Source organism: Podarcis raffonei, chromosome 9 (genome assembly GCF_027172205.1).
Source record: "Podarcis raffonei isolate rPodRaf1 chromosome 9, rPodRaf1.pri, whole genome shotgun sequence".
Lineage (NCBI taxonomy): Eukaryota > Metazoa > Chordata > Lepidosauria > Squamata > Lacertidae > Podarcis > Podarcis raffonei.
The window spans coordinates 62,414,896-62,441,634 of NC_070610.1; the positions used below are offsets into that span (position 1 = coordinate 62,414,896).

General features: G+C 42.6%; 1 protein-coding gene across 5 annotated transcripts in view; it reads right to left on the reverse strand.

Annotated features, from left to right (window-relative positions):
* Window positions 1-7,477: 7,477 nt before the first annotated feature.
* LOC128421356 (melanopsin) overlaps window positions 7,478-26,739 on the reverse strand; it is a 47,369-nt gene continuing 28,107 nt past the window's right edge. For all 5 annotated transcript variants that reach the window (XM_053404050.1, XM_053404047.1, XM_053404049.1 and 2 more), the window contains 5 exons: window positions 26,051-26,209; window positions 24,728-24,835; window positions 17,629-17,803; window positions 9,876-10,022; window positions 7,478-8,494 (listed from right to left, as the gene is read on the reverse strand). In XM_053404050.1, the coding sequence (XP_053260025.1) occupies window positions 8,096-8,494; window positions 9,876-10,022; window positions 17,629-17,803; window positions 24,728-24,835; window positions 26,051-26,209 (988 nt within the window). In that variant the 3' untranslated portion in view covers window positions 7,478-8,095. The remainder of the gene's footprint in view (window positions 8,495-9,875; window positions 10,023-17,628; window positions 17,804-24,727; window positions 24,836-26,050; window positions 26,210-26,739) is intronic.

Genomic DNA, 26,739 nt, shown 5'->3' on the forward strand with positions numbered 1-26,739 from the left:
GGCTCAATATTGTGAGCATGCACAGAAAGCAGGTCTCCAGGATTTCAACCAAGGGTCTGTCATAGCCCTGCCTGGAAATCAAACCTTGGCTTTTTGCATTCTACAGCTCTTCCACAAGGAGGGGAGGAACACAGTGTATTGTGTGAACACTTTTCTGTTGTGCAGCTGCATCCCAAGTCATAAGACAGGCCCTCGGCAGAATTACGGTGAAAAGAATTCTTGTAGTTTTGCTCTATGTGTATTGAAAATAGTTCTGTTTTAGCATCCAGGTGCATACTATTATTTTGGCTGGCTCTGTGTTTTGGCTTTTTTGTTCTACACCAGTGTGTGTGTGTGTGTGTGTGTGTGTGTGTGTGTGTGTGTGTATCTGCATTAATAAATCATGAAAACATAATGGACAAATGGTTACCAGATGTCTTTCCCATATAGGCCTATGGAGAGAGCCAATGTCACTAACTAAAAACAAAACAGAAGCTATGCCCTTCCATTGCTGACCTTTCTCCACACAAAGCTTAATTACAGAGGGAGGAATTGTAGATTGTCTCTCCGCTAATGCAAAAGGATTGCTTGAAACTATGAGCGGCAAAAGCAGTAACATTGCACCAGGATTATAAGCTTGTGGGGCCCAATCCTGATGATTGACAGAACTGCTGTGCGAAAGGAGGGAGGTCACCACCAAATGAATAAATGGATCATGAGCTGTTTTATTTATTTATCGTGAGATTTTATGGAGGCTTTGTTAACCTGGAAAGAATTTTTAGAATGATTAGCATACTGCAGCCCAGCCCTTGGTCTCCAGAGCCTTCTCTTGTTTTGTATCCATATGATTCCATCGTCATCATCTTTTGCCTACCCTATCTCATTGAAGACTAGCCCTATCTCCGCACTTTCTTAGAATCATAGAATTGTAGAGTTGGAAGGGACCCCAAGGGTCAATTATTTCAACCCCCTGCAATTCAGGAATCTCAACTAAAGCATCCAAGACAGATGGCCATCCAATCTCTGCTTATAAACTTTCAATGAAGGAGAGTCCACAACCTCCCACTGTTGAACAGCTCTGTCAGAAAGGTCTTCCTGTTTAGTTGGAATCTCCTTTCTTGTAACTAGAAGCTATTGGTTCGGGTCCTACCCTCCACAGCAGGAGAAAACAAGCTTGTTCCCTCTTCCATGTGACAGCCCTTGAGATATTGAAGATGACTATCCTACCTTCTCTCAGTCTTTTCAATTCTAGGCTAAACATATACAGCTCCTTCAACTGTTCCTCATAAGGCTTGGTTTCCAGACTTGCTTCTGAGCTTGTTCATACTTCACCACCAACTTCTGTCTTGAATGCTTAGACTTAAGGGTTCAGATGCTCCCATCCAGGGGCAAGGAATCATTTGGACTCCACGAGTCAGATCCTCATCAGGATTGACTTTGCAGGCCAAATGTGAGTGGTGGGCAGGGTTGCTCACCTGTCACCTGTCAAAGTCACAGTGACGTCAGGTGTCAGGTGTGGCAAATCTCTCAAAAATGGGACTGAGGTACTGTGAATTGATTTTTGGTGTTTTTAAGCTTAGTCCCTGTCGATAACACATGAGAGATTCTTTGTATGTGGTAGTATTCACTAATATCCAGCAGCAATAACTTTTGATAATGTGAAAGAAAAGCTTGTGACTACTTATCCCTCAGCCAATGGATCACAATAAGGATGCGGCATGTGAGATGCAGTCTCTCACCCTACAGTCCTCATGCCATCTGTCGCTTAGATCTGTGGATGGAGATCCATTGATGGGGCCACATTCCCCTGCAGTAAAGCATGCTGTGACACAATCTTGTGTTTTCTGTGTTGCGCAGCCCTTAAAAATGAAGCAAATCCCATCATTCTGCAAGCTCCGTTCCACACAATATAGAAATTTAGTATTGTGACACCTACCTTTTGGAATCCCCTCCCATTAAATATCAGACAGGCACTGTTTCTGCTGTTTTTTTCACCACCTACCAAAGACCTCCCCCCCCCCAATGAGAGATCTTTCCTAGTCTGCATCTGTATTGGAATTGTTTTTAGACATCTTTGGATCTTATTATTATTTTTGTGTTTCCTGCCCTGGGCTCCTTCATCACATTATCAGAGTTTGCTGGAAACTTTTCTCCCCGCTCCCCCACCAGCCTTCTGAAATTAGTCTACTTTATTTCTGCTGCTTTTAATTCTTGTGGGTTTTTATGTTTTAATACCATGATCTGTTTTGTATGCTATTTTCTATTTCTGTCCATGATACTCAGAATGTGTTCTCGGACAGTAGAGTGGTTTATACATCCTGCAATAAATGAATAAATAAAAGAAAGCTCGCCCCACCTCCTGATTGAGCTGGCCTCATGCCCCATGGACTCAAGTCAGAAACATTTGGCTTGCATTCTCCTGGTGGCACCAGTCAGAAGGCATGTCCCTTAGGTACATGTGGCCTGAGACGGCACCATTCCCAGGTGCCCCATCTCATAAGGAACCTGAGATTGTCACATTCCCAAAGCTTTAAAAAGGGTTTGGCACAGCGAGTGCCAAGTCAAGGAAGCTCTGGTGCCTCTGCTGCTCATACCCACCACACCCAGAATTTTAATTCAGGATGAAAAGAGCCCTTAGTGATCTGAGTCCCAAAACAGAAACAAATAAACAAATGAGACACTCCCATGGTTAACATTTCAAATATAGAAATCATCGTTCATGTCTTGCCAGAGAGTTAATAGCCAGCGTCATTATTCGTTTGTAGAGATGAAATATCTGAAGGCAAATCAGAGGCAGGAAGGAAATCAACCGGTTCCTGTATCACTCTTTGCTGACATCTTAGTTACTTTGATAATCCTAAAAGTGTGATCCTAAGGGTGTTGACTTCTCCCAAATGAGAGGCGATGGGTAGCTCATTTTTTAAATGCAGCAACAGGAGGTCAAAATAATGAGAGGATCAGGGAAGATCTATTTTCAGGTTTTTCTTATCTGGAGGAGGGGAGTTGGAGGCCCTGTATATTTTCTCTGTCGGTAGATTGGCCACCTGGGGAAGAATTAAGACATCTAATTAGGCAGCCCCTTTCCTCTCGGGTCTGGGTTGGTTCATATGGGAAACTTGAGCTCTTTATGGCATCTGATGCTGGTCCTCTCCCTCTTCTGCGCGAGAGGAGTCTTTCCCAGGAGGGAAGGATTGGAAATAGAATATCTTGGTGCAGATTGAAGTAGTGCAGCCATTCTTTCTTCCCAGAAACACTCTGTGGTCCTTTGTGGGAGCAAGATTTATGTGAGCAGCTCCTGCACAGGTAAGATAACATTTAAAAGTCCCCCCCTCACTGCCACCTATAGCCCAGTTGTAGAGGATCTACTCTGCATGCAGGAGGTTTCCACAACTCCAAGCAGCGCTGGGAATGCTCCCCATCTTAAAACCTGGAAAGCCACTGCCAGTCAGTGTGGGCAATGCTGAGGTAGACAGACCAATGGTGTGACTAGCTATTAATACATTTATATTCCAGCCTTCCTCCTAATGGAGCCCAGGGCGGCCAACACACAATGAACCAATCAATACATCTAAAAACAATTCCAGTACAGGTGCAGACTGGGAAAGATATGACGCATAAGGCAGCTTCCTTTGTTCATATGCTGCATGTATAGACCAGGCCTTGCTACATTAATGTGCGAAAACTAGATTTCACCTGTACTAGGGGAAGGACACATACCCATGGAAATCTGAATGAATGGAAGTACAAAGTTTTTCATGTACAGTTGTATCTTGGCTGACGAACGCCTTGCGACTTGGAACGTTTTGGCTCCCAAATGCCGCAAACCCATAAGTGAGTGTTCCGGTTTGCGAACGTTCTTTGAAACCCGAACGTCTGACATGGCTTCCACGGCTTCTGATTGAGTGCAGGAAGCTCCTACAGCCAATCGGAAGCCTGGCCTTGGTTTTTGAACTTTTTGGAAGTCGAACCAAGTTACACCTGTATTATTCAATGCAAGTCAGCATGGCAGAGAGGGCAAGGCCAAACCTCAAATGTTCCCAGAAGTCCTCTGGGCAGTAAGCACATAAAACAGGTCAAGATGGAGAAGCAGAGTAGACAAAGCTAATGAGGAGTAGACAGGTGGGTGAGAAACATCACATGTTGAGCCAAGACTTGCATGTGTACATGAAGGAATCCCAAGGCTGGAACATCTTTTCTGATAAGAGCTTATTTGAATGATCAAGCATCTGTCAAAGGGTTGTATCTTCCAGGCCAAGATAGCTCTGGAATACAAATATTTTAAAAGTTATTATTGCCCTTAATCTTGTATGATTCGAAATGTCTCTTGCTAGACATTTATGTAACTATATTCTTGGATATTTCAGCTTGGACCGAATACATACATTCATAGCTTGATAGCTCCCACGGTTTAACTTTAAAATCTTGGTCAACCTGTCTGAAAAATAAGTTTCAAAAGTTAATGGGCATTTTTAGAGAGAGGGCTGGGGGAACCCCCAACTGATCAGCAGTAGCAATGCTGGTGAACGGTAGTTATTTTGAAAGCAGTTCCGCTGATGACATCTAGTGGCCACATAATTTCAAAGTATATTTGACCTACTTTGAGCAGGCATAAAATATGCCTAATTGAAGAGGAACCTAGAGCTACTTTTCCACTTTCCTTTTGCCATTTGCAAAGGCAAACAGACATTTACAAAGGTATGGATAGTGGGTGTAATGGACCTAGGAGCAACTGTATGTAGGAATGTTTGTGTGTAAGAGGGAGGGAGGGAGGGGGCATCTTAAATTGGAAAAGTATTAGGATTAGGCTTCCTACTACATTGCAACCTGTAAAAATCTCAAGACAAGTCGTGTCCTCCACTGGAAGCACAGGTATATGGGAAGGATCACAGGTAAGTGGTGGAGCATCCCAAGTTTCTGGGTGGGGACTTATTCCATTCTCAGTAAGGACTGTACAAAGGTTGCCTCCATACAGATCAGCAAAAGATATATACCATACTTTTCTGTGAATAAGATGAGGTTTTTTTAATTAAAAAATGATGTTAAAAATTGGGGTCGTCTTATACATTCATCGTGCATTGGGGAGATGTGAGATTGGTTGCTGCCGTGAGCCAGAGATTGTCAGTGGCTATTGGTCTTGTTATTGGTGGCTGCTGCAAGGGCTGGTGTCGATTGGCTGTCATTGTGACAACCGGGCGGCCAATTGGCAGCTTCTGTCTGCGATGGGCATGGGACCTTTTGCGACTCGTGTGAGTGGCAGCGGGTGAGCGATTTCCTGCAATCTCCCCTAAAAAAGCTCAACAAACAACTCTGGGCAATCTCCCCCCATTTTCTTAATTTGGAGTCCCCCCCCCAAATAGGGGGGTGTTATACATGGGGGCGTGTTATACACGGAAAAATACAGTATGTAGGTATATCACATTGACTTCTGTGGCATTTGTTGATGATTAAATAGATGTGGAATTACTCTGGTCTAGTGGAGCATCATAAAAAATAAATCCTCATCAGCTGCTGAAGCTTATCTACGATCAATTTCCTTTTAATTATTCTCTCGCTCACTCTGATCCTTACTTACAAGGGATGATGCAATCAGGTCTCAACCTCTAGGGTGCTGTTTAGGAAGCATTTCCTCATCAGAATTTAGAAAGGAAATTGGAATCTGGTTTTGTAGCTGGCTTATTTTACTGACAGTAGAGCAGAGATGATCATGAAGGAAATAGCACTAGAAGGGAACACAGCATCCGGATAATTTATTTTCCAATTTAGAGTCAAATATATCAGAGATGGGACGCAGGTGGCGCTGTGGGTAAAACCTCAGCACCCAGGACTTGCCGATCGTATGGTCGGCGGTTCGAATCCCCGCGGTGGGGTGAGCTCCCGTCGTTCGGTCCCAGCTCCTGCCCACCTAGCAGTTCGAAAGCACTCTTAAGTGCAAGTAGATAAATAGGTACCGCTTTATAGCGGGAAGATAAACGGCGTTTCCGTGTGCTGCGCTGGTGTCGGCTCGCCAGAGCAGCTTCGTCATGCTGGCCACGTGACCCAGAAGTGTCTCCGGACAGCGCTGGCCCCCGGCCTCTTAAGCGAGATGGGCGCACAACCCCAGAATCGGTCACGACTGGCCCGTACGGGCATGGGTACTTTTACCTTTACCTTTATATCAGAGATAATATTGATCAGGGATACCCCTTAAGGTAGCCTTTCCCAACCCAAGGATGTTTGCCAAAGCAGAATACCTAAATGATGGTAAACCCCCATTTTAACTGGTTTATAATTGAACAAATTGTTCAAAAAGGAGGCCTGAATGTTTCCATTATTGTTCAACATAAGGATATTCCTATTGCGGCTATTATTTGTGGGTAAAGATGAAAGTGGGGGAGTCCGTGATTATTTCCAATACTGTTGGGCCCCTAGAGAGGTTTGCAGCACCAGAGCTAAGCCAGTTCCCTCACAAGAAGGCATCAAAAGCACTGCAAGTGAGCACAATCATATATCTATCCAGTTTAGGAGAGGGAATGGGAAAGGCACAGCAAAGTTGCTGAAGGTGCGCTGCCATTTTGTCAACTATCAAAGAACCAGAGTGCACAATAAAGTTATAGCGACATAGGTGCAGTGCTTTTTCATGATAGTATTCACCGTAGAGTACCAGCATTTATTTATTTTTTGCTGCCCATGCCAGTTATTTTGTGCTGGCATCCAAAATATGAATACCAGCACCTCATTATTATTATTATTATTTACCCAAAAAAGCACTGTATAAGTGATAAAAGACCTGTTTGCAGCTTTATAGGATATTTTCCCTAGTGATAAGTACATTGGCAACTCTGTCAATACTTGGACGGCATTTGGGAATTACTGATCCAAACAGATATTGTTTCTGAACCTATGGATGCCTATACGTATACAGCCAATAAATTTCCACTTTTACTATTATAAGTTATAGAACTGTAACTAATTGTAGGCCACCCATATTTTGTTCCATCTTCCTCATGCAGCTCTGAAGGCCGAAATAGACAGTTGTCCCTGTTTCTTCATTTAGAGCAAAATCTGTGGATTATTTTTTTAAAATAAAAAAAGCTCCCAGGGGAAACATGAAAAGCTTGCAATCAATCCTAAAGAGACAACTGTACTAGAGCAGTTAAGTGGTTTTATTGTTATTCGTGAGTAAAGCTTATTGTGAGAATTCAACAGTGAGCTCATTACTATTGACACATATTGTTAACCACAACCTAAGGTGACTTTTTTGCCACTGTTGACACCCTATGGGGATAAGACAGGAATGATTGCATTAGCTTTGCACAACAGTTTCACTTTCCCTTGTGACTGAGAAGCGTTGACACTGAACTTTACATCTGGACTTAACAAGTGCTATGCTATATTACATTTCTTGTGCATAGTTTTGGCCTCATTCCCAAGGGCTATTGTTTTCAAAGTGGGCTCATTTAACCTGTGAGTAAATGGGAAGTTTAGTCTTAAGGGTTGCTCATCTTCTTGCTACTTTCATTTCTTCCTCCTCTAGTCATAGCTTCAGTTACAAAGAACAGATGGCAAACTAGCTGTTGTGTTGAGTCAGGACAAAAAGTCAACTGGTTTCTGGTTGCTAGACAATGGCTGCTTGTGCCACCTCAAACATCTCCACTTGATCTACCATCTTTCAGTTGGTGGCTAAAGTAGTGGAGAATGACCAATTCCTGGACCAGGTTTATTGAGGAACGCATAGCTGATATTTCTTTCCAGAACCAATCTTAGTATCTGGAAATACAGCAGGGCTTGTGGTTGCTGGGCACTCCAGCAATGGAACTGCTTGGAAAGGTATTACAAGCATGAAAACTTATCCTGAATACAGATACAGAGAAATATTTACTAGGTGTTTTGGTTGGCAAACACTTGTTGTCTACGCTATGGATGCTTTGCGCCTTCAGCATCTATTGCTGTTGTTTTGCTTCTGCAAAGTGCATAAAATTCAAGAAGGGCTAAAGATTGCATTACAAAAAAATATGTTTATAAAGTTATCTGCTTAATCTACAAGGCTCAGAGTTCTTCATGTGGGTCATCCCCCCCTTTTTTGGTATAATAATGCAAAGAAGCAGCAAAAAGACCAAATAGTTGTTCTCTTCCATATTTAGGACAGAAGCTTCTCAATTGTTTCAATGAGGTTGGTAGAGGGGCTAAGCCTTCCTATGTCCAACAGGTGATTCTTTCCTGGAGAAAATAATACACCGGAATTTTCTGCCTGTCCATTTTCCAGCTCATCTTGCCCCTCAGAGAGGGTGGTCTCTGAGGTAGAAACGATAACTATTTGTGGGATGGTGGGGCTCATTAATGAGTTGAGGCTTCCATCTGTTTGCTGCTCTTGAACTTCCATGTCAGAAGTGTCTGCATTCTCTTCTGTGCTGCTACTATTCAAGCCAAATGGAAGAGATGAAGTTCTCAAACAACTGGGCTTGAGCAGCAGTTCTGGGGCATTCTCTCCAAACGATCTCTCAAACGGGTCATGCAGACTGATGGAGGACAATGCAACCTATGACAAAGAAAATGGGGATGGGGAGAGAATCAGTATTCCATACTTAGCCTTCTTCAGCAGTAATCACACAGTCCTTCCAGAACAGTTGCTACATATTTTACATACCTGTCATATTCAGTTGGCCCATTCAGCTGACAGTGGCAACCCCTGCTTTTTGGCCTCTGGGAGTGTATGGGGCCAACAATGTTTGTGCAACTGAGTGCAATTGTGTAATATTCACTAACATCCTGGGATTGTCTTCATTGCATTGTTTTCAGTTTAGAAATGCCACCCAAGACATGAAATTTTATTGTTTATGTTTGCTTTAAATCTTTTGATCCCCCCCCCGAGGGTTTTGTTTATCCAAGCAATATAATAAATCTCATCAAATAAAATAAACAGATAGAAAGGGTGGGAAGATGAATACCAGCCTTTATCTTTCGCTCTATTTTCTTTTTTTTAAAAAACCAACTTTTGAAGCTGAACTGCACTAACTCTTTTGTCAAGGCTAAACTTTGGAGGACAGCAGAGCAATTTTCACCCAGGAATTTTGAAACTAAGCATTCTTCCTGTGGTTCTTTATCTGCTATGGGGCCCCCACTTGTTTTTCTTAAGTGGGAGTTGCCTGTATGGGAAATATAGACGCAAGAAGACAATGAATATAATTACTGTTAATCTACATTACACCTTTGTGGCAAAATGAAACAAGGAACGCAGAAGCGCTACCTGAATTGGATTCAGTGTGTGCAAGTTGCACACGGGCCATAATGTCATTGCCTGAAGTTTCCAACTGTGCAAAGGAACCTTTCAGAAAATGACACTGAACTGTGGCCAACAAGCCATCAGTTCCTTTCTTTGCATCAATGGATGATGCGTTCGGTACTCACCCTTTTCAGTTTCATGAAGGTGGAAGTTGCCAGAGTCTCCCACTGTCAGTGAGAAATAGGAATTTCTTTTTCATCTTCCCCCTCAAAGACAAGATTTCTTTTTTAAAAAGAAAGCAGGTCCCACCATTTTGTATCAATTCCCAAGATGGGATTTGAAGGAGATGGGAGGTAAAGCTAACTTTACTGGAAACTCAGTAAATGAACTACAGAGAATGGAAATGTTGGAGATCAAAGCACTATGGAGAAGCAATATGATTGTTGGACTCACCTATATATGGAGGAGCATATGATTTGACTTTTGGATAATATGTTTTGCCTTGCCCTTTCGGGCAACACAAGACAAAAGCATACTGAAATGGATTAGTAAACCATTTCTAATACAGTAACATATGGACATCACTGTAATGGGCTGGGTAGGAATAATCAGGGAGAACGGAGTCCAGGTTGTATACATATGCTTAGGATCAGTCACTTTATTATTAAGGAGAATTAAAAATGGTTGCTGTTTTAACCTTTTCTCCAGTCAGCACATTACAGCTCTGGGTCTTTAGGAGCAACCCAGTCTCTTCTTCTGCTTGTTTTGAGAAAGAGCGGCTTCGATGAGGTTGCTGTTTCTTATGGGCTGCCTCCACAGGCTCAAGCTCCATGTCACTCCAAGTCTAAAAAAGGAAACTGAGATGTTTATACACGAACAATCAATAGGCTGCAATTTTGCCTCTTGCCCACTGATATATATATATATAATCGCTCTTGCACTACACTGGGAACAAGGGTACATGAGGTGTTCAACTACCGAAATGTAGAATCATAGGCTTGTATCAAATGTAGTGCTAAGCAGCCACACCACCAGCAGAAAGATTTACACTTGTGCAGCAGGACTTCCCTTGCACTTGCCCTAAGCCTGTTGTGGGGCTTCTACAGCAGATTTGGCAAGGGTGTGGAAACATGCGTGAGCAGATGGGTCATTGTCCTGATCCAGCAGGCTTTTCTTACATTTTTAAGAATACCATCATATACTCATCCCACTCCAGCTCAATCTTTTATTCTGTAGACTAAGCACAATACGTTCCATCAACCTTTCCTCGTAGGATAGTGAGATTTCCCTATGAAATGTGTTTGCTGAAGTGAAGAAGAAGAGTTTGGATTTGATATCCCGCTTTATCACTACCCTAAGGAGTCTCAAAGCAACTAACAATCTCCTTTCCCTTCCTCCCCCACAACAAACACTCTGTGAGGTGAGTGAGGCTGAGAGACTTCAAAGAAGTGTGACTAGCCCAAGGTCACCCAGCAGCTGCATGTGGAGGAGCGGGGAAGCGAACCTGGTTCACCAGATCACGAGTCCACCACTCTTAACCACTACAACACACTGGGTCCTCAGGTCTTTCAGCAAGTACGGAGTTACATATATTGCATATTTCTAGTTCAAAAATCGAACCATCCACAGAGGATGTAAACAGTAAGATATAAATATGAACAGTAAAAAAAAGCAGACCGAGTAGCATGAGGAAGAACAGACCTCTCCCCACCTCCCATAAAACTAAAACCAGGGTTACATACACACCATACATTTAAAGCACCCTCCAAAGAATCATGGGAACTGTAGTTTAAATGTTTGGGGTCTTCCTAAAATAGAAAAAGCTCAACAACTTTGCAGTTCTCAGGAATTTTACTTTTTGAAATATAGCAACCCTAAACATAACCATGCATGACTGCTGGTTAGTGCAGCAGGGGATTAAGGAACACAGAGTTGCATTGCTAGATAGGTCATGTGCCCTCTCCTCTGGAGAGGAAGTGAAGCTTCTTTACTCTTCCTTTTTCTCTCTTCCTCTCTGCATCATGTAACCAACCAATGAAGGAGGCCATCTGTAAGCTTGCTCCCAAGCTTACAGCACTTGTTTAGAACTATATTCTGTATTGTCTACCCAAGAGTACATTTTGCTTGTATTATCCTTGCTGCTGCATGGAACAATGCATGACTAAGACCTTGAATCTGTAAGTAAAGCATACTTAACAGTGTGTGGTCTGCACACTGCGAGAGGGGTAGGATAGAGGTCAGCTGCTATGTGCAGCTGAATGGGGTAAAAAGGTTGAACAACCTATATTCATAATGCTATACTGCTGCTTAATTTTTGTAAATTTAATCTCTGCTACTGGAGCTCTCTCCCTGCAGGAGAAAGTGCAAAGCCCCACATTTTGAATCTAGGCACACAGCCATTTTCTTTTGTTGTTCACCTACATATGTGGGCCCACAGGGATTAATATATTTATATTTCCTCCCACAGTAACATCTAGTGGTAGGGGTTCTACAGGTTTCAGGCAGGAGTCTTTCCTAGCTCTGCCTGGAGATGGCAGGTATTGAACCTAAGATCTTACCTATGCAAAACGTAAGCTGTTAGACTGAAATACAACACAGATGCTTGACTCAAAAAGCTTTAAAAACAGAGCTGCACCAGTAAGTCTGTTTATTGGAACCCTGTGAGCAAGGATTAGACAAGACTGAGACCTTAAAACATTATCCATTGTGATGAAAGGGAACATGTTTTACAAGGCCTGAGCACGGATAAGAAACATGGAGTAAGACACTCTTGTGTAACACTTTAAAATCTCGTTTGATGCTTGGTGATTGGAAAGAAAATTAAGTATAGGATGAAATAATAGAAAGAAATTCAATAAAGTAGTTAAGTGCATGACTGCTTTTTTTTTAATGATATTTATTGGAAAAAAGTTTTTTTAAAAATAAAAATAAAAAAAGTTTCACACACACAAAGAAAAAACAAGACAGAAAAAGAAAAAGAAAAAAGAAAACCATCATTCTCAGATTCCCCACTTTCAATACCTTCTTTCTTTGACCTCCTCCTCCTCCCTTTTCTTGTATCCTGATTAATAATAATCGCAGCAAATCCTTTCCTTAATTCATAATATTCTGTCATTACATTACCTTAATTCTATTTTCATCTTATCATATAGAAACCTTAAAGTTTAAAACTTAAATCTTATTTTTACCAACTTCTCCTAACCATAACATTCTTACCTAATTCTTTAGACATTTTTACAAGAGCCAAGTAATTTCATTTCAACATTTTTCTAACATTCATTAATTTTATAGAACAATCTTAATTATATATATAAAAAAACAAAAAAAAACCAATCCAATCTTCATCCAGCGTCCCTTCCTCCTGGTCCCGGGGTTTGTCAGTCCTTTTTAATCTATTAATCTAACACATTAACCTGGTAACCTTATATCCAAGGCCCTCAAGTCTCTTCCATGTCCCTTCTGCAGCTCTTCTTCATATTTTCCTTTCATTCTCGGGAACTCCAGCTTGGTAATGTTTTGGACCCTTTTCAACAAATCAGCCCCTTTTCCATAGACCAGACTGGACTCCATATGGTATTTAAAAACATGTTCCAGATTCCCTCCAAAATTGAGAGCCCCCACAGCTCCAGACATCAGACGGCCCATTGCCAGACTCGAAAAGTCCAAATCTATCCAGCCCCCCATTTCCAAACCTAACCAAACTTTATCTTTCCAAGTCTGGTTTTTTCCAAGTTCATTTGTCAACTCCAAAAATTTATGTTCCTGCTGGGCCGCTGCTCCCTCCGTCTCTGGCGCCCAAGATTCAGCAACATCCTCTTCTTTCAGTTGTTCTGTCATGGCACACTCCTGTTTTAGTTCCTGGGTGGGCTCCATATAATTTCCCACTACCTGTTCAAGGGTTCTGGCCGCATTGGTCATTAAATCCGTCTTCTGGCTTAACTGATCCAGTAGGGCATTTATTTTACAGAAAGCACCCAACAGTGCTTCTGAAGACATTGTCCTGCAAGGTCACAAATCCTTTCCCACGGTTGTAATCTGAGACAGCTGCAAGCTACCAGGGATTAGTTACAATTTCACAGTCCCCCTCTAGGGGGAAAGCTTCTAGTTGTTCTTTCTTTTGATAGCAATAGCAACAAAGTTTCTTTTTTGTGATATTTTGTCCATATTTGTTCTTTTAAAATGCGAAAGGAAACAATGGAATCACTATGTTTCTCTTCTCTTAACTATCTGTCAGAGACATTTGTTTCTGGTCAATGAGCTTCAAACGTCAATTCTGACACCCCGCTCCAGGATCAGGACGGTGGAAAATTACTTTGCTTTAAACTCACTTCTGCAGGTTTAAACAGCCCAAAAAAGATCCCCCTTCTTCTCCTGCTGCCGAAGGGGGGTTCAGCGATTTTAAATGATGAAAGCCAATCCTTTAAAAGTGATTTTCAAAGCTCTAGTTGTCTTTGCTTTGTTGTCTTTGCTTTGTTCTGGCTACAAGGAAACGGAAGGCTGACTTCCTGTTTAGACCTTCCCGTTTCAGTACCAAATTAGGGTAAATTTTAAGTCCAAATTCCTTTCTATTTCGCCAGTTCTTAATTCAAGTCCAATTATTCAGTGTTTCGGTACTCACAGGTGGTTATTTTAGATGCCAAATTGTCCCAGGAAAAAGGCAGCGCTCTCCGGTAACGGCTATATGGCTTCGCTCCGCAGAAAAAGCAATTGACTCACAGCACCGCGCCACTTCCCCCTCGTCGCTTCGGAGCCCGTTAGTGGGTTCCTTTGCGGGTTGGGGGGGCGCTAAGGGTGCCCGCCGAGTCCCACGGTCACAGGCTTCATCTGCCTGTGATTTCCAGAAGGATCCCCGCTTCGCCGTAGCGGAAAAGACCCGTTTCATGCGGAGCTGGTCCCTCCAATTCAGAGGGAGTCCGCCATTACCAATGGCGCCACCCCGGAAGTTTTTTATTCAAGCAGCCCATGTTATGGCTACCATAATTTATTTTGGCAAAGTACTTTCACTGATTCTCATAACAAGGCAGGTCACTGCAGATAAATGCCCTAATTCTCTGTATGATCCTTTATCCTCATGCACAGATGTCTTCCTGCCAGTCCCCTTTAAATTAAACAGAGCGACCTGAGTCCCACAAGCAAAAGAATATATTAAAAGAACACACCCCTCTTTCTTAAAGAAAATGTAGAATATGCCCCTTGTTGGTAGCTATTCTGGAGCTATCACACATAGAACAAATGCTGAATTAGAGCAAAAAACCCTGGAAGCTACAATTCTATATACCATTTCTTGGGAAAGAGAAATTGCATTTAATTCAGTGGACTTGACTTGTGAGTAAAGATGCATAGAATTGGGCTTTAAGGTTGCATAGGACATCAGAATGGGATGCGGTCTAAACCACAGAGCCTAGGGCTTGCTGATCAGAAGGTCGGCGGTTTGAATCCCCGCGACGGGGTGAGCTCCCGTTGCTCAGTCCCTGCTCCTGCCAACCTAGCAGTTTTAAAGCACGTCAAAGTGCAAGTAGATAAATAGGTACTGCTCCGGGGGGGGGGGAGGTAAATGGCGTTTCTTTCTGGTTCACCAGAAGTGGCTTAGTCATGCTGGCCACGTGACCCGGTAGCTGTACGCCGGCTCCCTCAGCCAGTAAAGCGAGATGAGCGCCGCAACCCCAGAGTCGTCCGTGACTTTACCCAACAGTCAGGGGTCCCTTTAGGAAATCAGAACCTGCAGGATGTTGGTGCCTAGCTATATCTAAGATGGAGTCTAATGACTTCTAGACAAGCAACAACTCCAATCAGCCCCATTGATGGATGACCTTTATTATGAAAGGAATGGGACACTGTGACCCTGCTCGATCTCCCAGTGGCCTTTGGTACCATTGACCATGGTATCCTCCTGGACTGACACAGTGGGAGGGGTTATCAGAGGCACTGTATTATTATGGTGGATCTGTTTGTATCTTCAGGGGTGTGTTCAGAGATTAACACTGTTTTTATGTACAATTGTTCTTTTTTAATGAATTAGCAAGATTCATTAAACTTATTCATTCAGTAATTTATTTTTACACACACACACACACACACACACACACACACATATGTAAAAATAAATTACGGAAGCTACAGTCCAAGAGCATCTGGAGGGCCAATGGTTCTCCATGTCTGTTGTAAGAAATCATTTTAGAGCAGCAATTTCTACGGCAGGTTGGTCTATAATTTATGGTGAGAGAAGAGGCTCCAGCGACCTTGGCAAGTGATCATTCTGCCTTCGTGTTGCAATCATTCTCCTTAAGACGGACCTGGCTGATAAGTTATCACAATATGCCACAACTTTGATAGATTAGTTTTTTTGAAACAGAGAAATCATCTCACATCCCTACTGTATCAGTATATATTGGTGTAGCTTTGTTTCAGTGGGTGTATTTAAATTCTAGGATTCAGGAACCTTGGATTTCAGCCGATCTGCATTGTAATCCTGCACTCCGTTATGTACAGAGCCACTGAAACCAACCTAGTGCAGAACCACAGTCAAAGTTCACAATCCTTAAAACTTTCTAAAGACCACTCATTTATAAACTATTCATAACTGCAATTATTTCTCAAAGTGTTTTTTATACAACTTTTTTTTCTTGATGGATAATGATCTGTTCATATTTTCTTTATGAACACTATCAACTTTTTTCTTTTTTACACATCTTTCTTAATGAACTTGCCCTGCAGTATTTTACCAGTAAGCCCATATACAGGTTTCCAGTATATGAATAACTGGGTAGCTTATCCTCTTAAGATAATTTCTATTCCAAACCATGAACAATGTGAAGCTTCACTGCCGGAGTTCACTGACCAATCAATCTCTTGTAGTAATTCATTTTTAAAAACAGAATCTCCCTCATTTAGTTTGCTGTGGGAAAACTATAACGGAAGGATGCTTTTTGATGGTATATGCAAACAAAGGAGTCTCAAGGCTGCATGCAGCTTAAATCTGTGAAATAATAATAGTAATAATAATATTCATACCCCGCCCATCAGGCTGGGTTTCCCCAGCCACTCTGGGCGGCTCCGAACAGAATATATTAAAAAGCAACAAAACATCAAATGTTAAAAACTTCCCTAAACAGGTCTGCCTTCAGATGTCTTCTAAAAGTCAGGAAGTTGTTTATTTCCTTGACATCTGATGGGAGGATGTTCCAGAGGGCGGGCACCACCACTGAGAAGGCCCTCTGCCTAGTTCCCTGTGGCTTCACTTCTCACAGTGAGGGAACCGCCAGAAGGCCCTTGGAGCTGGACCTCAGTGTCTGGGCTGAACGATCGTGGTGGAGACGCACCTTCAGGTATACTGCGCCAAGGCCGTTTAGGGCTTTAAAGGTCAGCACCAACACTTTGAATTGTGCTCAGAAACGTACTGGGAGCCAATGTCGGTCTTTCAGGACCAGTATTTTGTGGTCTTGGCGGCGACTCCCAGTCATCAGTCTAGCTGCCGCAAATTTCATAGTTTTTGGGAAACTTTTGCCCAAAGAACCAAGCTTGGGAGAAATTGGTTCTTCCCGTTTCTCACAAAAACCATGTTATATTAATATCAAATTAGTTGGCTTTTGTGGCAATCACCCCACTCCACCCCGTCAATCCATTTCCCCACAGATTGATTTTTTAACCAGACAAACTTTATCAGGCACACAAAGCCTTGCAATGTAAATGTTTGTGTGAGTGTGTAGCTGTCAGGGAACTGACATCAAAGATCAATGGAGAGGGAAGTCACTCCGAGGATGCAGGGGAGGGAACCAGCAAGGAGAGAGGGAGAGCTTTCGCTGGGGAAGGAAACCAAGGTGACACCAGGAAGAAAGGGGAGGCTGAGAGTACTTCGGAGGGAAGGCTCCGAGACTCTTCCAGTGAGATCAGTGGGGAGAGCTCAGGACCTCCGCTTGGCACGCCTACTCTGCGCAGAAGGCTTCCGCGCAGAGAAGCTAGGCGGAGATTGGGGGTCAAGGAATTTTTATGTTGGAAGAAGTTCAGGAAACGCCCACTGACGGATTCTGGCAGTGATTAAGACAGTCGCGTTTGCAAGGCGCTGTCAAACCAGGGAAAGTTTGAGCTATATAACCTGCTTGGAGCAGTTTGGAGTTTTACGCATGAGCAACACCATTTCCCATTACAGTAGCCATGCTAACCTTTTTGCAAGGGGGTGGGGAGCAAGGAATCCCGTGGCTGCTTAAAGGATAAAATGAAGCACATGTCTGATTCTACCACCAATATCACAGAACCATAGAACTGTAGAGTTGGAAGGGACCCCAAGGATTCTCAATGAGGTTTGGGAGTGCTTAATGAATATGAGTTTTCCTATCATCACTCCTTCTAATAGTGAACTCGGGTTGGTGCATGCCATCCAGAGGTTTAGTCTGCCACCTTTATGTGAAGCAAAAGGATAAGACCTGGGAGACGGTCACCCATGCCAAACTTACAGTTTCTGCTGCAGAAATGGAAGAAACACAACTGCTCTTGTTCCTGGCAGCAAAAGAGTGACGGCTGGACATAGAAGCCCTGAATGACGACTCGTTCACAGAACTTGTTGAAAGATCACTTGGTGAGATCCGTATAAGGAATCTCAAGCAAGGGACAGCACTTCGAATAGTTCTCCTAAAAGACATAATAAAAAATACTGTGAAACAGAACAGCAAAAAAATATATGCAGTGAATGAAAACAGAGTTTGGAGAATACTTAGAAAGAAACAACAGACTGCACATTTCAGGAGACCCAGCTGTATGGTATAGAAAAGAGTTAAGTCTTGATTCTCTTAACCCCATCTATATAAGAGCCAGTTCAAAGACTATAGGCATCTCCATAAGTCCTTTTTATTGTCTATTCATGATTATTTGTTCTTGTGGCAGTATTGCGGGTGGTGGTATTGTGTGGGTGGGTGGGAGGGGGTGTTACATGCAATCCCCTTTTCAATGCTGAAAAAGGCTTGAAAATGATAGACATACTGCTTCATTTCCAATCAGTCCTGTAACTTCTTCCTGAAACATTTTATACCAGAAATGTTCCAGATTTCCTTTTGCCTTGTTTTTGTTGTGCTACAATGCAAGAGTGCCCAGCCAGGCAGCAAAAATATGATAACTAGGGATACACTGAAGAACAACTGATAAACCAGTATGATGCATGGATGGTGGGCCACTATGAATCTACCACAAATGCGCTATTATTGAATCAAGGACATGTGGAAGAATGCATCCACAAAACAGCAGCGGGAGCAAGCTGCCAATCTGGAGAGGCCCAACATCTACAAGGTGGAAGAAAGCATAAGAATATGCTGAAACAGACTGGGACTTTAGGAAGCGTATTGTTCTAACTTGTATTGTTTCTTGTTTATTGAGAATCAGTAAAATCAAAGTGCAACAACAAACTTCAGTGTGGCTGTGACTCCTTGGTGGGTGTTGTTGGAGTAACTGGACACGAGAAGAGGTTAATTTCATTCATGAGCATAAATTACCCCACTGATGAGCTAATCTCAGGTGCATGGTCAGTAGAGCCAGTTGCTATGGCAACGGCCTAATGCCTTGACTATATCTGTGATCAATGTATGTCAGCTCAGTAGTGAGTGGGTAAGTCTGTCTTGAGTCTATTACTTGTCCAGTGTTACATCTTGAATTGTTAAGAGTTATTTAGAGCAACAGATATATTTTGTACTTGTATATATCTGCATTTGCAAAAGTCGACAAGCTGTAACTTATTTGTCTATATCTGCATCCAGAACTGAGCCTTATCTTCTGCAGCATTAAACTATCTGAACCTTACTTGGCTTCCATGTGGTGACTGGTACTGGGAGGAACTTCCACTGCATGGCTATCTCACCTAAGATCACCAACATGTATGTTGTTTCATTCACATACCCCACTGTTCATGAACAAAAGGCAGGCAAATCTTTAATTTTTGCAAGGCATCGTAAGCTGGTGGTTATCTATTCCACTCATCCAAAACCTAGGAAATGAGGAGGCTGCTATATGCTGAGTTCAGACCATTGGTCCCAGGGCCAGCCTACTCATGAGGTGGGGTGAAGCAACCACCTCGGGCAGTGGAAGCCCCTAAGGGCACCCACTATCTGCCCCACCACCCATTTCCCATGAGATCTGGCTGGCAATCAGTGCTGGTGCTGGAAACTGCAGCCACTGCCACTTCGCAGGGTGGTTGGCAAGGCAGGGTGAAACAGGACGTGGCACCCCTGGTTAGTCCATCTAGCTCATTACTGGCTAGTCTGACTGGCTGTGCCTCTCTAAGATTTTCATGCAGAGGATGTTCCCAGCTCTACCTGTGAAGGTAAAGGGACCCCTGACCATTAGGTCCAGTGGTGGCCGACTCTGGGGTTGCGGTGCTCATTTCGCTTTATTGGCCGAGGGAGCCGGCGTACAGCTTCCGGGTCATGTGGCCAGCATGACTAAGCCGCTTCTTGCGAACCAGAGCAGCACACGGAAACACCGTTTACCTTCCCACTGGAGTGGTACCTATTTATCTACTTGCACTTTGACGTGCTTTCGAACTGCTAGGTTGGCAGGAGCAGGGACCGAGCAACAGGAGCTCACCCTGTCGCGGGGATTTGAACCGTTGACCTTCTGTTCAGCAAGTCCTAGGCTCTGTGGTTTAACCCACAGCACCACCCGTGCCCCTAGCTCTACCTGTAGGCTGAGCCAAAGATCTTATGCATGCAGAGCAAATGCTCTGCTACTGAGCTACACTTCATCTACAAAAACAAAACAAACAAAGCTTCTGCTCACAGCTTTGTTACCTTAATATGTCAGGTGTATGAATAATACACCCCTTTTTCCCAGGACTACAACATCACTATTTCTTACTTTGCACGTTTTTTAAAATTAAGTTCATCTAAAGCAGTCACTTCCTTGGGCATTACAGAAACAGAATGAACTTGTACGTGAACTTTTTATCAATGACATTTCCTGTGCTTCCTATCCACGTATTATTTATTGACTTCATTTTAATCTCAAGCTTTCCTTCAAGCAGCCCTAGGGCAGCATACATGCTTAGCATTCCCTTTCATGCTCTTGTGAGGTAGAGGACAGGGCTGAGAGAGGAAGTTTGGTCATGCAGTGGGCTTCCTAGGGAACTCAGTTTCCCTTTGTCATAGTTTGGCGCTCTAACCACTGCACCATTCTACAGGGAAGGCAAAAATGGTCTGTAAGCCACTAAAGAATAATTGACTGCTGGCTGTGCATGGAGCGGAGTGTGTCTTTAGTTCTTTGTGGGGTGGGTTTTCATTCCAACGAAGTCTAGTGACAAATTAACCTCTTCCCACCATTTGGGAACAAGCCCCCAGACAACTGTATTTACATATTTTTCATTAATCAGAACTAACAGAAGAATGGCTTATGCAAATATCAGAGTATGAATTGCTTGCAAATAAATGAGTCTATGTAGCTAGCCTCTCTCCCCTCTACACCTGTTCTGAGCTCATTTATTCACACAGTGATATCACGTGTCTGTTCCATAAACAAGTTATTCTTCCATTTACACAGGCAGAGCTTAGAATCACAGAACTGTAGAGTTGGAAGGGACCACAAGGGTCATCTAGTCCATCCCCCGTGCAATGCAGGAATCTTGTTGTCTAACATGGGGCTCAACCCCACAACTTTAGGATTAAGAGTCTCATGCTTTGCCAACTGAGATTGTCACTTGTATTGTGCAACCCCCTCTAGCTCAAGATATAAAATAATTCTTCTGTGAGTGAAAGGAGACCTTTAGATCCATCCCAATATTTATTTTTAAGGGGCTTTGTGGTAACTATAGTTACATGCCCTGATTCTTTGGGAGATGAAATAGAGTAAAAACACAAGAGCGCCTCACTATTTTACAGAAGGGATTCAAGTACATACCATAACTTTAGGTTTGCATAATTAAAGAGGGTTAAAGTGCAATAAGACCCCTTTTAAAAAGAACAAGATTTTTGTGGTTTGTAATGTGATGGGGAAATGCTTCAAAAAGTGTGGGGAAAACAAATGACCAAGTGAACAACCTGCAAGCAAACCATGATGAGTGCAGAATAATCGTTGTCTCATAATAGCCCCACAAACACACCAGAACAAATGCTCAATGGAAGACAAGATATGATATAATCTAATCTCCACATAAGTTTTGCGGAAACAAATCAGGATGAATAAGGGATACATAGGTTGTTTAGAGAAGCCCAAAGGCTGAACTTCTGCAACTGATTGTTTGCTTAATCACCGCAGGAATCTGTGGGACATCAGTAGTAATAAAACTAGGATGCATCAGTCAATACGTATAGAATCAGCCGAACATTTTAGGAAATATCAAGCTCTCACAATTCAAATTTAATGTTTCAATTAATCCTGCATCCATCCAGCTGGCCTAAGAGGAATATAGGATGGCAACATAAATAAATGGTACATCTGAAAGCAGCCCTGGTTTGGGAAGTTTTTAATATGTGACATTGTAATGTATTTTTAATCTTTGTTGGAAGCCGTCCAGAATGGCTGGGGAAACCCAGCCAGATGGGCGGGGTACAAATAATAAATTGTTATTACTATTGTTGTTGTTGTTGTTGCTATACCCAAATTTAAGAAACTTTGCATTCTGAAATCCATGAATGCTTTGATGAACAAACAAAAAGTTACGAAGAAATTAACCCAAACATGTGATGAAAAGAATGGCCATTATGTGTCACAGAATGCTGTTAGTATACTACAAACCTTTTATAAAAGATTGTTAAGTGGTTACTTTTGCTGCCAAGGATAAAATCACACAAATGATTTATGCTGCCACCTTGTGGCAGAATCATGTATCTATTGTTTAAAACTTTTATGCGGCATTTCCTTTTAGTAAAACAGAAGTAAAACAAAGTCATTTATCTATTGGCCATGATTCAAAAGAGTTATGTGTCCTTGAATCTAATAACTCTGGAGATGGTGCAATGCCAGTGTTTGTTTGTGACAGAATCAGAATCTCTTCCTTCCTTCCTTCCTTCCTTCCTTCCTTCCTTCCTTTCTTCCTTTTCTCTCTCTCTCTCTCTCACACACACACACACCATTTATGAACATAAGAAGAGCCTACTGGATCAGGTCAATAGCCCATCTAGTCCATCATCCTGTTATTACAGTGGGCAACCACTCCATGCCTGCAAGCAACACCTCAGCACAACAGCACCCTTCCCAATGGGAAACTTGCTTGTGCAACCAAGCCACCTGGCTTCAGCTCAACCAGATGATGAGCAGCCTGCTTTCCTTTGCCAATGAACAATTCAGAGCACACTTTAAGGCAGGGGTCAGCAAACTTTTTCAGCAGGGGGTCGGTCCACTGTCCCTCAGACCTTGTGGGGGACCAGACTATATTTTGAAAAGGAAAAAAAAAATGAACAAATTCCTATGCCCCACAAATAACCCAGAGATGCATTTTAAATAAAAGGACACTTTCTACTCATGTAAAAACACGATGATTCCTGGGCCGGATTTAGAAGGCGATTGGGCTGCATCCAGCCCCCAGGCCTTAGTTTGCCTATCCATGCTTTAAGGCTTCTGATTGTGCACTGGCAGCTGTATCTCTGTCAGGTGCAGTTTGAGGAAAATGCCCTTCAAGGCCAAATTTGAATCCCTGGAAAACCAAGTTTGGTCTGCAAGCCATATGTTCCCCACTCTCGACTTAAAGCGATAAAAAAGAATAAAAAATCTACACACCAAGGCAAACCAATTCTATATACAATTCAAACAAACATGCACATATTTTCTTGTTGTGCACAATTTATGTTGTTTCTGTTAGTCATGGCAAAGAGTTAAGAATAATGGAGGGCCCTCTAGTTTCTGCTCTTGTACTTGCTTTTCCCTAAATGGGAGAAAAATGCATTGCAGTATTTGGGCTAGTAAAGATTCTGTGTTCAAAAATCTCCCAGCAACTGGGAAAATAGGAACACATCCCTTGGGGGGGGGAGTTTAAAAGGGAGATACCTGAACTATAAAGTTTTTTAACAGAATCCATTAGTTTCTGAATATAGAAGCAATTTCAAGCTCAGCAGAAAACTCAGTTTTACTGTGTTTCGACGCTACAAATTACTTGTCTTTAACTGTTAACCAGACTTGGCTGCTGAACTGAAAAAGGAGCGATAGCAAACTGGAGTAAAATATTTCAAATCATATTCACATGATCCTTACAGAAGCATTCAGAGCCTTAGAACCTAATACAGTGGTACCTTGATTCTCAAACTTAATCCGTTCCGGAGGTCTGTTCCAAAACCAAAGCACGCTTTCCCATAGAAGTAATGCAAAATGGATTAATCCATTCCAGACTTTTGAAAAAACCCCTAAAACAGCAATTTAACATGAATTTTACTATCTAACAAGGCCATTGGTCCATAAAATTAAAGCAATAAACAATGTACTGCAGTCACACAATCAATCAATAAGTAGCTGAACTGGGTTCCACACAGTCCGAAAAACAAAACAAAAAAAGAGCCGCTAAAACAAAAACACAAAATAAATAGCAAAAACAGACAGACCTCAGCGTAACACTCAAAACGGAAGTGTGGCACTCAAAACAGAAGCATAACACTCAAATAGGAGCATGTTCGACTTCCGAAAATGTTTGCAAACTGCCACACTTACTTCCGGGTTTGCAGTGTTTGGGTTCCAAGTTGTTTGAGTACCAAGGCGTTTGAGAACCAAGGTACCACTGTATAAACCTAATGGTACAAAGTGCTGCTCCCTGCCCCAATTTATCTTGGACCACGCCATAGGGAAGCAGAGAAGGCTGATGGGTGTCAAGGCTTCTAGGCTTTCTGATTACATCACAGGTATGCACCAGGCCATTGTGCAGCCCTGTACTAGGGAGGAGTGAAGTGTACAATCTTAGTGAAGTATCTTAATGAAGGGCTCTAGCTCAGTGTTAGATCACATGCCCGGCATGCAGATGGTTCAGTTCTCCACATTTCCAGGTAGGATTGGAAGAGCCTCTTGCCTGAAGTGTAGCAGAGCTGCTGCTGACCAGTGTAGACAAAATTGAACTAGATCATGGGTAGGCAAACTAAGGCCCGGGGGCCAGATGCGGCCCAGTCGCCTTCTAAATCTGGCCCGTGGACGGTCCGGGAAACAGCATGTTTTTACATGAGTGGAATGTGTCCTTTTATTTAAAATGCATCTCTGGGTTATTTGTGGGGCATACAGTAGGAATTCATTCCCCCCCCAAAAAAATATAGTCCACTTCCCCCACAAGGTCAGAGGGACAGTGGACCAGCCCCCTGCTGAAAAAGTTTGTTGACCCCTGAACTAGATTGACCAATGGCCTGGCTAGAAGCTTACTAGGTTTCTATACTTAGGAATTTGCCTGGTCTTGCAAGGTCTGTGACACACTCTTCACCAAATACCCAGCATGGAACTCTATTCTGCAGAATGAGTGTCCATGAGTGTACACACATCCAAATGGAAGGAAACACTCACAGTGCAGTGATTCAAGTAATACGTTCTCTTTACCATCCAACGGTGAATTCATTCAAAACAATACATATCTCTGTATAAAATATTATCATATGGATGCATCCACACTACCTGTATCTTGGGTGAATGATTGCATAGATTATGGGATTGTAGATCGCAGAAGCTTTGGCAATAACAGCTGGCACAGATTTAGAATATGGGTTTAAGGTCTTCGCGTAGCTAGAAACAAGAAAAAAACACAGCATTAAAATACAAGGGTAATAACTAAAAGGACCAACGCATACAACGAAGCACAAAATAGTTTGAATATTTCCTGACTGAAGTGAGGTTGAGATGCTGTAGGGTGGAGGGCCACATTTGTTTTTCTTTCTTTCTGGTATTAAACTTCAGGATTTCTGCGAGAAGAGCAATTACTCCAGAAGTATGAAAACATGCCCAATATCAAGTGCACTCTAGGTGTCTTTTATTCTTCTTCTTCACTGCATATCACATTATAGGTTCCAAACAAAAGACGGTAGGCATTTTGCAATTGCTTGCAGCATTCTGTTTTTGAATCAGAATGTGTGGGTTATTACATGCACAAGCAATTATCTACAAATCTGCATAGGTGAGGGTGGACATTTTTATAGGAAAACAGGCAGAAAATCAGATACTTTAATGTGAAGTAGAATGGCGCATCACACTCCATTTTCTCTGCAGGAATATTCCGGGGGGGGGGGGAATTCACCTCTAACTAGGTGTTTACTCTAGCTTCTGTATACATTTGTACACCCCACTTATGCAGGGGTTACGTTCCAGGCTCTTATACAATAAGCAAATATCGCTTAATTGGGGAGCAGCCTCAAAACGCGCTTTAAAAGCCCTTTCTGATGCTCTCTCTCCAATCCGGACCAAAAACACTGTATACAAAAATACTGACAACTAGAATTGAAGCTCTGGGGCTGGCTGGAGGATACATGGAGCAGTGGCAGCTGCTGTTGCTGCTGCGCTATTGCGAGCATCAGCTGTTAGGCGGGGAGGCTTAGCAGCCTAAACAAAACTCTGGTGCACCTCCCGTCTCTTTGGGGCATCCTCTGCCATCACTGACATCCTCTTTGGGCTCCAGGGAGGGTTTCCTTGTGAGCAATGAGGACTCTCCAGGTCTCTCCCACAATCCCCAGGTTTGAATCTAATTATTCATTTACTTCCTGGCACCATGCATATATGCGGTCGCACGTGAGTCTATTACGCCTAAGTGGGGGGACACTTGTAAAGATGTTTAGCCTTATAGATGGTAGCATTTATTACAATTATGCCTCATTCACAGAGCAAACCAGAGAGGAAAAAGTTCTTATGTTCCTCAAGGGAACTGAAGTTTCAGGATGCATTGCTTACACACACATAATCCTTATCCACCCTTGACTGAAACTGCTTCACTGGTGGCTTGCCACTTACCCTGCCCACGCAATCAGAGTGACACAAGCATATGGGGACCAGGACAGAACAAACACCACAATAGCCACAAAGGCAATTTTTGCTAACTTCCATTCACTCTTCACTGACTGCGAAACATTCGACTTCCGGTTATAGGTTGATCCTAACTTCTGAACGTTCCTATGAAAGAAACAGCAGGAGGTATTTTAAGGAAAAAGCACTTCATTCAGCGTGCGAAAGGCATTACTAGCAGAAAATGCAATGGTGCATAGCTTCTCTTAAAACAGCACTTCAGAAAAAGAGGCAGAGAACGTGTATGTGTGTTCTCCTAATTATATTTAGTTCCCCTCCCCAACCTGATATACTGGTCTCGTGAACTTTTGTGAGATAGCTTACACTGGTAGCAGCTTTTGGGTGGATGAGAGCAGGACAGGAAGTACAACTTATCGCTCCTTCCGTTCCCTACATTCTTCGTAAGGTTTGTAAAGTGGCTCTTACACATGGTGAGATTTGCATCAAAAACATGCGCACCTCACAATGAAGAGGGCTGCGGAACTCTGGAGTATTGCAAAAGATGCAAGCAGAACAAGGAATTGTTATATACATATTTGCACTATTCCAGCCTAGTTCTATGAAGCTGGGATTCTTCCATATTTACAGAAAATGGTTCAATGAAAAGTATTACCTAAGTTCCTTTGTATCCACATTCT